Source organism: Harpegnathos saltator, unplaced genomic scaffold (genome assembly GCF_003227715.2).
Source record: "Harpegnathos saltator strain DR-91 unplaced genomic scaffold, Hsal_v8.6 scaffold60, whole genome shotgun sequence".
NCBI lineage: Eukaryota > Metazoa > Arthropoda > Insecta > Hymenoptera > Formicidae > Harpegnathos > Harpegnathos saltator.
In genome coordinates this window covers 326,765-339,829 of record NW_020230427.1, presented here as the reverse complement: position 1 = coordinate 339,829, position 13,065 = coordinate 326,765, and the positions used below count along the sequence as shown (strand labels likewise).

The 13,065-nt window shown below is 43.2% G+C and overlaps 2 protein-coding genes across 2 annotated transcripts in view; both read right to left on the bottom strand.

The window, feature by feature from the left end:
* The window catches only part of alpha-Man-Ia (alpha-Mannosidase class I a), a 923,832-nt gene that overhangs the window by 644,267 nt on the left and 266,500 nt on the right, over nt 1-13,065 (bottom strand). The gene's annotated exons all lie outside the window — the stretch shown is intronic.
* On the bottom strand, nt 2,647-7,087 carry LOC105188838 (facilitated trehalose transporter Tret1-2 homolog). The gene has a single exon (XM_011150497.3). It carries the CDS (start codon nt 5,897-5,899, stop codon nt 4,355-4,357), a length of 1,545 nt encoding a protein of 514 aa, XP_011148799.1. The 5' UTR covers nt 5,900-7,087; the 3' UTR covers nt 2,647-4,354.

The window sequence follows — 13,065 nt, the reverse complement described above, 5'->3', positions numbered from 1 at the left end:
GACGGCCAATGGTCGCTCGAATCGAGAGCGCTAAACGTCCTCGCTCGACTGCATTTTCCGGGTTAAGCTCCCCGTGGTGGCAGTGAGTACGGTGAGGACGACGAGGAATGAAAGAGAGAAAGAGAGAGAGAAAGAGAGAGAGAGAGAGAGAGAGAGAAAGAGAGGGAGAGAGAGAGAAAGAGAGGGAGGGAGGGAGGGAGAGAGAGAAAGCCTGAAGGGCTTCATCGTGACGCAAAAACCTCGCCATTGGCGAGGTGCTATCGCGCAGGGATCACCTAGTTTTTATTCCCCTCCATTACACGGGACCTTCCCGAATGGGCCACAGGAGAGGACGCATGACGGGTCATTACGCATTCATGAAGATTATATGCAGTTCGGGCACGTCGCGCGTGGGAAATTGGGCCGAGATTGTCCTTATCGTCATAAATCACATTTGATATCGCCGACTTTCCTTTCGGCCCCGTGTTCCGTCGTACGTGAAATCTTTCGGACCGTCAAATCCCAGCCGATCCGGCATCGAGCGGCGATTCCGCCGACGACGTCTCTCCACGTCGTGCGCGTTGCGCGACTTTGCGAGCCGCCGATCGGCCCGATCGGCATTATAATTCACGGGCTAATAAACGCGAAATCGTGCGGCGAAGACAAACGACGCAAGCGGAGCAGCGGATAAACACGCTGCTCCTCGCTGATATTTCTCGCCCGAGGGGAAGATCGGACTCGGACACATTCACTCTCTTTCTCTCTTCTCTCCGTGCGGAAGAGCGTCGTCGTTCCGATGAACGACCGAGCGGCGTTCAGGAGAGAAGCGAGGATCTTGCTTGTAACGAGCGTATTGCGTGCTCGCGATAATCAGCGCGAGACGGACCGAATGAGAGCGGGTTTGGAGGAAAGGAGGGTAATGAACCCCGGGATTGGGGATGAAATTAAAAAGAGAAAGACCGCCTGAATTTAACGCGACTCTCTTCTCGCGGCTCGCTCGCTCGCTCGCTCGCTCCTCATCCTGCCCGGGATTGAAATCATACCGCGAGGAAAAACGAGCGCTCTCGAACGGCCGCTTACGCGAATTACAGCCGTGCGGCTAGCGAGCGACGGGCGCGCAAAAAATGCACCGAGCACGAAGACAAAGTTAAACTCGCCGCTGCCTCAGCGAGCCCCTCGGTGCTCGCGAACGTTAACGTAGTCTCTCTACTTGGATCGACTCGCTACGCGTCGCTGCCTCCGTTTAGTGCGGGAGAAAGAGCGAGCGAGAGCGAGAGAGAGAGAGACGGTAAAGCGCGACAAACTCCGTCGCGACAAGGAGCGATAAATCGAGGATTCCTTGCATTTTAATAAGCCCGACAGCGCCGCCGTCATATTTCACTTACGTACGCGCCTAAGTCATCGCGCGGCCCGCAAAACGTCACGCGAGCGCCGGGACGAGCGGTAATTTCCATCAGCTGCGGTAAGTGGTCCGAGCAATAATCACGTGAGAACGCAATTTTACGGTTGGCCGTGCCGCGGCAAGGCTCTCTCTATCTCTATCTCTCTCTCTCTCTCTCTCTCTCTCTCTCTCTCTCTCTCTCTCTCTCTCTCTCTCTCTCTCTCTCTCTCCCTCTCTCTCTCTCGTTCGCTTGCTCGCTCGCAGTTAAATTTCTATTGCTCTCGCAGCTTCGCCCCGCTGGCCGCAGAGAATCATTATTCCGACGCATCGGTTAATTTTACGGCACGTCCGAAATATATATATCCGGTCGAAGGATGCGTCGCGTCGTCACTAACGGCAACGCGAAATTGCTTGCGGTAGCGCGAGCGTCCGCCGCGCGCAATAGCGGCAGTAACGGCAGCATCATCGTCGAACGGACGCGTCCCCGCCGCGGGCGGAACTCTAACCTCGACGTCCGACTTCTAACCCTTTGAAGCACGTATTTTTCATAAAATCCGAATCACATGAAATTTTATATATGGGAGTTTCTGGGCTCGGTGATGACGAATCCCGTTATCAGGTTTTCGAAATTCAAGATCCAAGATGGCGGACGCAAAAATGAAAAATCGCGATAATTTCGGTGACAATGGGTATTGTGGAGTTTTTGGAGTCGCTGATTACGAATCGGTTATCAGATTTTCCAAATTCAAGATGGCGGATTCAAGATGGACCACAAATATGAAAAATTAACTAATCGCAAGACAATGTCATGTAAATATATTAGAATTCCATGATCCGCTGAACTTGAATCTGTAATCTTGAACAATGAGTTTTGGACCTCGGATTCGTAATCAGCGACCTCAAAAATTAACCAGAGTACAATTTTAGATAATTTAATAAAAATTTTGAGATCCGCCATCTTGAATCCGCCATTTTGAAAAATTAATTTTGGAATTTGGACCTCAGATTCGTAATTAGCGGTTCAAAAAACCCCCAAATCTTGATTTTGAGCAAAAACTTCACTCATAGTTCGTGGAAAACGATGTTTTTTGTAAAAATGTGTATTTTTCACATTTTGTTTATTTAATGGATTAATAAATGGACAACTTATGCAAAACACTTTTTAACCTTTCATGTACGTTCCCATATCATATAAGAAGCTAAAAAACGCAAAAAACTCAGCAAGAATCCCTCAAATAAGAAATATTGTATTTCATGAAAATGTGAGAATAAATAAGTGGTTAGTATACTTACCACTATGCCTCAAAAGGTTAATGTACAAACCGCGCGGATTTTTCCCAAACACGCGCACATTTTCCGTGCATCTCATTGGGTACTTAATAAATTGCCGCCGTTCTTTTGTGAAATAAAAGATCTGTGTTTCATGAGAAGCAGAAAGAATAGTTTATTCAAAGTAGTGTGCCCATCGTCGGCTATAACCTTTTCGCACTTTTCGCGCGACATGTGGATTCCGCGATCAGAAGAACTCTAGTTTCTTCGAAGCGGTCCAGTGGCCAATTTTTAATATTTTCATACGAAGTGAAGTGCTGCGCAAGGCCATGCTGCATGGACAGAAACAAATGATAATCAGGAGCCAGGTTTGGGAAATATGGCGGTCAAAGTCGAGTGCTTCCCACGTATTCTTGACTGGTTCCGCAACATGTGGTCAAGCACTATCGTGTAACAAAATCACTTTGTCATGTCTTTTGGCATATTCTAGATGTTTGTCTTCCAATACTCGGTTCAAATTCATTAATTAAATTCATTAATTAAATAAATGTTCTCGGTAACGTCCGCTATTGATGGTCTGACACGGTTGCAGCAGCGCATAACACCAGGCCTTGTTGATCCCAAACATTGTTGATCCAAATATTGTTTACACGTCCACCAAATGTCATATACTAAATGAAAGCTTGTTTATAGTACTCTCGTATACATGCGTTACTACTGGAAATTCTATGCATGTGGTACTCGTTACGATGTTTCTTGGAAAACAGCGAAAACTTCAAACATCTAATACGATAGAGAAGCGCTCAGACGGGAAGGAGAGGGAAAGAGAAAGAGAGGAAGAGAATCCCGCATTAAGAGGTAACGCCACGGTTGAGGCCGAAAAATGATACCTAAGTTTGAGCATTTTTTACAAGTAGAAAAATAAATTTTATTGAATAATCATATGCAGGCCTGTATTATACAACTATCGAACTGTACAAACATATTTTTATTCTATTTTCTTTTTCAAAATAGCGGCATATTGTGGCAACTCCTTGGAGGCGTGTTTTCTTTTTCGTAAAAAACAGTGAGACTTCTAGCTCTAGCCTGGATGGATCTGGAACAGTCAGGCAAAGATTTTTATTGTCTACATACATAAAACCTTTCGAGTACATAGAATTTTAGAGAAATGCTAATTTTTCGCAATTTGGCACGTTATTGGAAGAAAAGTTAATTTCTTACCTTAAAATTTTGTCAAACAAATGGTTATTGCACAAAAAATTCAAACGTTTCGAAAAAATCCTACGTACTCGAAAGCTTTTTACGTATGTAGATAATAACAATCTTTGCCTGATTGTTCCAGATCCAACCAGGCCGGAGCTGGAAATCCCAACGAAAAAAAAAAAACACGTCTCCAGAAGAACTGCCGCTATTTTGAAAAAGAAAATGGAGTAAAAATATGCTTGTACAGTTCGATAGTTGTACAATACAGACTTGCATTTGATTTTTCAACAAAATTTATTTTTCTACTTGTAAAAAAAATGCTCAAACTTAGGTATCATTTTCCAGCCTCAACCGTGACGTTAGCTCTTAAGGCAAGATCATCGATTTATTTTCATCGCATCGCATAAATACGCGAATATTCAGTCGATTTGTCGACTACAATGAGAAGACGCACACACACACACACACACACACACACGCACACATACTTTTATACTGTCGGTCTGTCATATAAAACGGTCATCATTTTTCGGGCGCCACGTCCTTCTTTAGACTCGCGCTCTTGTCGATAAACTCGCACTTGAGAATCGGAATGTCCATGTTTTGCAGTCGCGCGAGCGCGCTCGGTTTCCTGTCGAGGATCGCCTGGATCTCCAGCAGGGTCTTGTTCTTCGTCTCGGGTAGGACAAAATAGAGAATACTGGTGCCGACCAGCGCCACGCAGCCGTAGACGGCGAACGTGCCGGCGGGCCGGATAAACTCCATCATCGCGGGCGTCGTCTTGATCACCACGAAGAAGCAGATGAAACCGAAGGCGGACGCGAGTCCGGAGCCGAGCTCGCGAGTGTTCGTCGCGAACAGCTCGCCGCACAGCAGCCACGGCAAGGGCACCAGTCCCAGCGGCAGCAGGGCGATGTACACGAAGAGCAAGAGCACGGGCGCCCACGGTTGGCCGATGTCGAACGTCAGGCACGCGCTCAGCGACAACAATGCGCCGGCCACGCCGAAGCCGGACAGGAATGTCATGGCGCGTCTGTCGCACGACTTCATGAGCGCGCACACGATCACGCCGAACGTCAGGCGAATCGCGTCGATCAGCAGGGTGATCGAGTACGCGTCCGTTAGCCCCGGCACGTTCGCCAGCATCTCCACGCAGTAGAAACTCATGACGTTGGCACCGGCGAACTGCGTGGTGAAGAAGTATAGACAGACGATGGCGAGCGGCTTGAGGAAGTGCCGCGAGGACCAGGTCTCCTGTAAGGAGCCCAGCACCGCCGGCCACCGCTTCTGCTCGCTCGGCGCTTCCTGCCGCCTCGACACCGCCGCTAACCTGGACGTCTCCAGCAGGGAAAACTCTTCGAGGGAGCCCTCGCCGCGGAGGAACAGCCACGAGCGCTTGGCCCGCTCGAGCTCGCCCCTGGCGAGCAGCCACATCGGACTCTCGCGCGAGAACAAGCTGATGAGCCAGCAGACCAGCGGCAGCGCGCCGCAGACGTAGGCGGTGGTCCGCCAGTGCAGCCAGGTGCCCATCGCGTGACACGCCAATATGCCCATCGAGAGGCTCAGGCCGATCGCTCCCAGCAGAATGCCGCGCAACAGCGGGTCGCTCGTCTCGCTCACGTAGATCGGCACGATGGGCGCGAGGATGCCCATGCAGTAGCCGACGAGCAGCCTGCCGGCCACCAGAGTCTCCACGTTGCCGGCGAGGCCGATGATCAGCCAGCCGACGAAGAACACGGGGAACAACAGCAGCACTGACTTCTTCCGGCCGAACCGCTCCGCCATGAAGCCGCCGGTCCAACAGCCCGGAGCCATCGGCAGCACCGAGGCCGCCGCGATCCACGACTCCTGGTCGATGCTGAGCATCCCCAGGTGACCGGCGCTCCCGGCGTCCGCCGAGAAGTCGCTGCCGTTCAGCGCCAACGACTTCAGCTGCGGCAGCAGGATCGCGCTGTAGCCGTTGGACATGCCGGACGCCGTGATGCCCAGCAGCGGCGCCAGGGCGGTCAGCAGCTGTCTCAGGTACAGCCGGATCTTGTTGTCCGGCCCGCAGTCGTAGATCTTCATCGTCGCGCGCCGCGCAACCGGTCCCGCGACGGGAAACACTGAGAAACAGGCCCGAGGGATCCTGGAGAAGGACGTTCGCGCGGGAGGAACGACGATTCGAGCTGACCGTAGAGTCTCTGCAGTGGACCGTGGTTTATCCTCCTCGGCAGAGCGGCATCGGTGGTGCCAATGGCGCGTGTCCGTTTGGCTTCCTTCCCTCGCTCAGTCTCTTCGCTCTCTCGCCGCGAAAGTCGGCGAGACTCGCCGAGACGCACCGCGGACGGTCAGACAAAGGAAACGGCGGCGTCGCGCGGCGATACCGTGCCGCCGGTCGCGTTTTAATTGTGCGCGATCTCTCTCCGGGCTGCCTAGAGCAAGAGATAAGGCGCGCGCCTTATCGCTCCCGCCTGATAACTATCACTGGAAGAACACGCATCCGCTTTGCGTGTGTTAGTCGCATCCCTTCGAAAGCGGCAGTTGAAACAACAAGCCTGCGCGATGATAAATGCGGAATAACACGTGCGGGCCTGGCAATTGCGTAAACAGCGGCCGACGATTGCCGAATAATACCCGCTGTTGCGTTAGTAATCACGCCAAATTCATCGCGGCCAAACAAACGGACTTCGAGCCCGGGTCCCGTTTGCTAGAGGGAAGAAATTTAATTGTTTGTTCGCGGGCAAGCGCGCGCGTGCGCGTTTAGCCTCTCTTTAGCTCCGGTAAGGAAACGCAAGATACAAGATATCCCGCAGCCCGTCGAGTAGACAGAGAAAGAGAGGGGGAGAGAAAGAGAGAGAAAGAGAGAGGTATATAAAATGGTACATCGAAAATGAACCGGGAACGCAACACTTTGATACGTAGCATTGTCTGGGGAAAATTACGCAGCTGCTACTTGATTATCATGTAGAATAGCTGACACGCATTGATATGTGGCTGGAAAAATAGCATGAACGGAAACAGCCATTATTGTATCAATGACACGGCATTATGAGGAGGCTATTTTTCGTAGATGTCTTGAAGACGATAATGTTCTTCTTCACACAATTATCGATCGCAGAAAGGGAACAAATATCGGTCGCGATAAAACCGCGGAGTAAACAAGATTACGTAGCCAGTTTCACGCAATAGATATGATATAATTTAGATACAGATATCGTCGTTATGCGCAAAATCATATAACAGCGATACTCTCTTATTGCAACGAATATTGACTACTTGTCAAATAGTCTGATTAAAATTAAGGTCAATCTCGGCTGCCGATTATCAGAGATGTATAATTATATTATGCTATAGATAAGACACATTATATCGGTTAGTATAATAACATGTAGAGGAGAAGGTGGTGTTAAGACACTCCATTCACATTTCGTACAATAACTCTCGTCAATAATCAATATTTTAAGATAAGAACTGAACGATTACATTTGTCACGTGTTGTTTAATCGAGTATAGACTCAAATTTACTTAATGTTTATCACTTGGGATGTTATTTACAAAAATGTGGCAACATAACATAATGGATCGGCGAGAAAATGGGGTGTGGTAATGTGGCCTGTTACCAAAACCGGTATAAAAAATTGATTTTGTTTAAAATAATACAAAGTGCTTAGTTAGGAAATTATATATTTATTCAAATTAAACTCTTAGAAGGGAAATAATAATGAGTATAACTGCGAATTTTTAATGTAAATATTAACATACTTGTTAGGGAATTCAATCTGCCAGAAAGGCAGCAAACATAAGTGGAAATATAAATGCAAACATAAGTGAAACAGCGGACTACAGATTAGAATCGAATAATTACTTTGGTATAAAAACCTTGAGAAAGAGACAATGTTTATCAACACTCTTATGGAGCCACATTATCAAAATATCACGCTATTTCATTTAACTTCGCAAAACTTGAAAGGTGTACAGCCGAATAAAATGTCAAGTAACAAAACAAAATACTCAATTGTATATAAATTCATGTAATGATAAGCATATAAATTCATGTGATGATAAGCTCAAGTTTAAAAATAATGAGGAAACATGTCTAGTTAAATGTTGAAATGTATTTTGAAAAACTTTTCGAAATATTCGAAACTAAAAATGCGTTGTAAAAAGTGTTAGCTATTGTATACTAATATATTAGCATCAATGCACTAACAAATGATTCCACAAGTAACTGGAATTCGCCATCTAATAATGGAGATATTGAAAGTGACCATAATACCACCTTCTCCTCTATAATAATGCCGCTTCGTATTATATTATTCACACACATACATACACACATATTCCGAAATGAGATTAAACAAAAATGTTTTTAAGACTCAACTTTAGAAGGCTGATGTAATCCGATTTCGATGAAGTTTTACAAATGCATAATATTAAAAATGTACGCGTAATTGAATCCGTAAGTGCCGAGTTGCGGAAATGCTCAATGAAAAGAAATATTATCTTTGAAATATTAAAATTTTTAATATTTGATTCAATTTGTTTTTTTAATATTTTAATATGAAAAAATAATAAAAATTTAAAAATATTTTACTGACTAGTTTTATATTAAGAATATTATATTAATTATTATATTATAAGAATATTATTACTGTTATTTTATATTATATTAAGCACATTAAAAAATTATACAATCTTGGCAAAATATTATTGTTATAAAGAAAAAAAACAAAAGATTAAAATATATTTATTTTTATTTACTTATATTTATTTATTTATTAATATTAATTTTTTTATATCTTATTATATTATCAGCATCTACGAGATAAATGGAGAAATCTAACATTAATTTTAATTATCTATGTGGCTTAATTAATAATTTGTACGGAAAAATTATTTTTCAACTTTATACAATTTTTATTTGCGTTGGGGCCAATCTTTATAAGTGCATTTTTAGTATGTGGTAGATCATCATTGTAGGAAGGTAGAAGATTTGATGTATTATCAATTAAATTCAAGTTTTGGTTACTCAGTAGTAATATATAGGCAGGAGCTCGGAAAATGCATTGGTTCACTATCAAATTTATAATATTTGGCACTTCTCACGTGTGTTCATTTCGAGTATTGTTTCTGCGCTGTTGCGTCTTTGAAAGTATTTGTAAAAGACAGATTGCCATTGGACTGTCACAACGGACTGTCATTGGCTGAAGCAAATGAGCAATAGTCCTGGGCTCGATTAGAGCAAGAAATCTTTCAAGGTGACAATCATAGACATAGTATATCTAGACTGCGTGTTCGAGGAGTGGGGTTATAGCTCACGTAGAAAAGGATATACTCTGTTTTTACTGTTCGTTCTCTCTCGCACAGTCCCGATAGAAGGGGTATAGGGGAGGCAGTTGCTGTACAGCACTGTACAGTAACCACCGCCCCTATTCCCCTTCCAACGGGACTGTGCGAGAGAGAACGAACAAGTAAAAACAGAGTGCTTCCTTTTCTACGAGAGTTATACCCCCACTCTTGAAATTTGGGAGAACTCGCGGTCTAGATATACTATGTCTATGGTGATAATAATGAAACTCGATAAAAGCGGGCGATCAATTGGACTCAATCAAGTGCTCTTGCGAAACTATAATATATGATATACCGAATTCATCGAGTACATAGCGGTATATAGCGGTGGACTTTGGACGAGGATGCTTCAGGCTTTGAATAGTTTCCGAAACGAAGGCACCGGTCAGAGAGTTAACCGGTGAAGAACGGTGCATAACTTACAGGCAAATTAGGTTAAGTTTAATTTAGTATCTCGAAAATATCGAATATCGAATATCTCGAAAACTAAGCATTTCTACAACTTCACATTTGTGGATTCTTCGACGCGTACGTATATACGACGAATATCCCGCGCGACTGTAAAGTTACGTCAAAATTGGACTTGAGCAGCTTTCTAAACTCTTACCTTTCTCCAGTATTACAGGTTACAAATTCTCCTGAAAATCTTTCAATGCCGTTTGTTCCGGAAACAATCTTAGATACGTTTATTCTATATATTATCGATTTGTTTTTCCGCCAAGAACCACTCGAATGGCGTCTCGCGGGATATTCATCGTATATACGCGTCGAAGACCGCCAGTCTTTCATCTCTCAAGAGAGACAAAGAATGAAAGAAAGAAAGAGAACTCTGCCTAATGCCGCTACGAGTCAGTCATATGATATTGTATCCTCTTACGATTTTACAAGACGTAGTCTTTCCTCGAAACGGTTTGAATAGCATTAAGATCTTTTCTAGAGGCTTCTACGCTCGAAGCTGCTTAAACGATACCCTTCGATGCGTACTGTAGGATAGAAGTAATGCGAAGCTAGCACGGGAAGAAACCCGGCGAGTGTGTGGCCTGTTTTAGAATCTTGAAGCGTGATTTTTTCACGAAGCTATCTTAGAAACGCATTACTCGCAGGAAACAAATATATACGTTTGCTAATAACACTATACATGTATACATATAAAGATGAAAGAGGAGCTTGAATAGGACATCTAACATGCATATATCTTTATTTGTATTCGCTATAGTTTATACAGTGTTTCTTTTTTATATGGATGCACGAAAAAAGCGTTGAAACTTCTTAATATTTCGAAAAATATGCATTTTCGAAAAAAATATTTTATACAAAAGTTGTAAGTTTTAAATGACGCATTAAGTGATGAAATTAATATAATCTTGAATAACGTTATCAAAGTCGCGTAAAGATTACTTTGAGAAAATTTTGCATCTTAAATTTTTAGATGACCTTGAAAAAAAAAAACTCTATCACACTACTTTTATTGCGTAATATTTCGCGTAAAATCCTACAACTTTTGTATGAAACATCCTTTTCGAAAAAACGTATTTTTTTCCGAAATATTAAAAGGTTTCCGTACGACCGCTGTATTTAGTAAATCATAAAGCGCTGTATTTAGTAAATTATAGAGAACACGCAAAAAGTTTATACGCATTATGTATTCTACTTAAGCTTGCACTTTCTAATCAGTCGCTTTTACCTTTTGATACCTTTTGATCTTGTGTATAATAAAATATAGATACGTGAAAATCAAGATTACGAGCGGAAGACGAAATAAAACAAACCGCCTTCATTCACCAGCACTGAGAAAAAAGATTTTGTGAAATTAACAAATTCAGTAACCACAACAAATGGTTTCTTAATATAGGACAACAACTCACTCCGTTGTGGTAACAAATGATTTGTTACTTATGATTTGTCGCTCTAACCGATAATTTTATAATGGAAACAAATGATCCCGTTATATTAATCCAACAAATCATAAATTTATTATTTCTTGGCGATACAGAATATGAGCAAAGGTTAGCAATTATCTATCAAGCAAATCAGTTGTACCAACTCTTGCTCACCAGCTTATAATGTATAACAAAATGCGTAAAATATTTAATGAAACCACATGCGATGCTACACTAGCGCGTATACCGGGTGTTTCAGACCACCCGGGTCACCCGTTTTTTTGTTAACGCGGCATTTTAGAGAAAAATATTTCAAACAAAATTTGTAGGGCTTCAAAGGATCTATTTACTGACGCTATGAATTTAACCTTGGGATAACCTCGAAAAGTCCAGTCAAATTCACATAAAAATCTTAAGTGGATACCCCAATTTTTTATTACATCATCTTTTTCTAGCAATTAATTTGAACAACTTTTATCTGAAACATTTTTTTATTTACCTAATATTTTTTGAGATATTTAAGGAAAACTTAATAACTTTTTCAATATTTAACTCAATATTTAATGGTATCTCGCTAACTATTTGTCAGAAGAGAAAGTGGTACTAGACTTTTTTGCTCTATTTAGTCTCAAAAATATATTGTTACAACAATACCCTGACCTTTGTTAATTTGATGATTTTGAAATTTCCAAAAGTCGTTAAGTTAACAAAAGTTAGGGTACTATTGTAACAATATATTTTTGAGATTCAGTAGAATAAAAATGTTTAGTATTATTTTTTCTTTCGACAAACAACTAGTGAGATATTGTAAATGAAATATTGAAAAAATTATCAAGTTTTTCTTAAATATCTCGAAAAATATTAGGCAAATAAAGAAATATTTCAGACAAAAGTTGTCCAAATTAATCGTTAGAAAAAGATTAATCGTTATAAAAAGTTAGGATTTCCATTTTCAAGAAAAGTAATGATCAGTAAATATAAATATCTCAAAACTGGCGCCATCTGTAAATAAAATGATACGATTGTTTCATGTACCCTTTGAAACCATATCATACAACTCTGAAACATTTTTCTATAAAATGCTTAGTTTTCGAGCTTAAATTTCGCCATCGCTATTTTCTTTTTGCTAGAAGTTGTCCATCCAACAAACACATATGATTTGCACCTCCAGCGATGTATACTCGTTAAAATTACAAACAACGAAAAATGATTTGTTGCGGTGTGACTATCTGATTGTTCTCCATACGATTATCAAGCAGCAAACGTTCAGTTGTTACGACAACAGAAGTCCTTTCCTCAGTGCAATAAATATGATCTGTTTCGTTCCGTTGCTCCGGAAAGAACTGATACCTCACGCGTGATCCACGTGCGCGCTACGACGCGCGTACAAAACTCGCGAGATTTGCGCGGCGCTTATTTTACATGTAATTCCGATTCCACGTCCATATTTCTCGCACGCTACAGCGAATTCGCGCGTCTCTCGCGTCGAAATAATTAAGCCGGCGCGCTGCTCCGCCGTGTAGAAAATTAGACGCGCGTGTGACCGGCTGCGTGAACGTGTATACGCCCTCGCGCGAAAATGAAACTAAAACCTCCCCGTCGCCGTTGTCCGTTCCCCGCCGAGCGGAATACGTGCGGTATTTTAACTAGCTGAAAAGAGATTTAAATGATCCGATGCGGCGCGGCGCGGGAATTCGAGCGACCCCGCGCAGCGGCCGGACCGGGCGCGTTTCGTATTTTGGCCGGCTGCCAAATGCGATTTTCGCGTTATTTATCTTTCGCGAGGGAGAACCCGCGCGCGCGACAAGCCCGCTCGCCGGGCGTCGATGTGCCCGGCTGAGCGAGCGTATGCCCCCCTCCCCCCACCCGCCCGCCGTGTACTTGTTACGCCGATTAAAAACTAACGGCACCGCGCGAGGAAAGCGCGGCGAGAGATATTTAACACGGCCAACAGCGCCGCGCCGTGGGAATGTAATTAAACGCTTTCGCGCCGCGCTAATACCCGTCGTTAATTTCGAACAT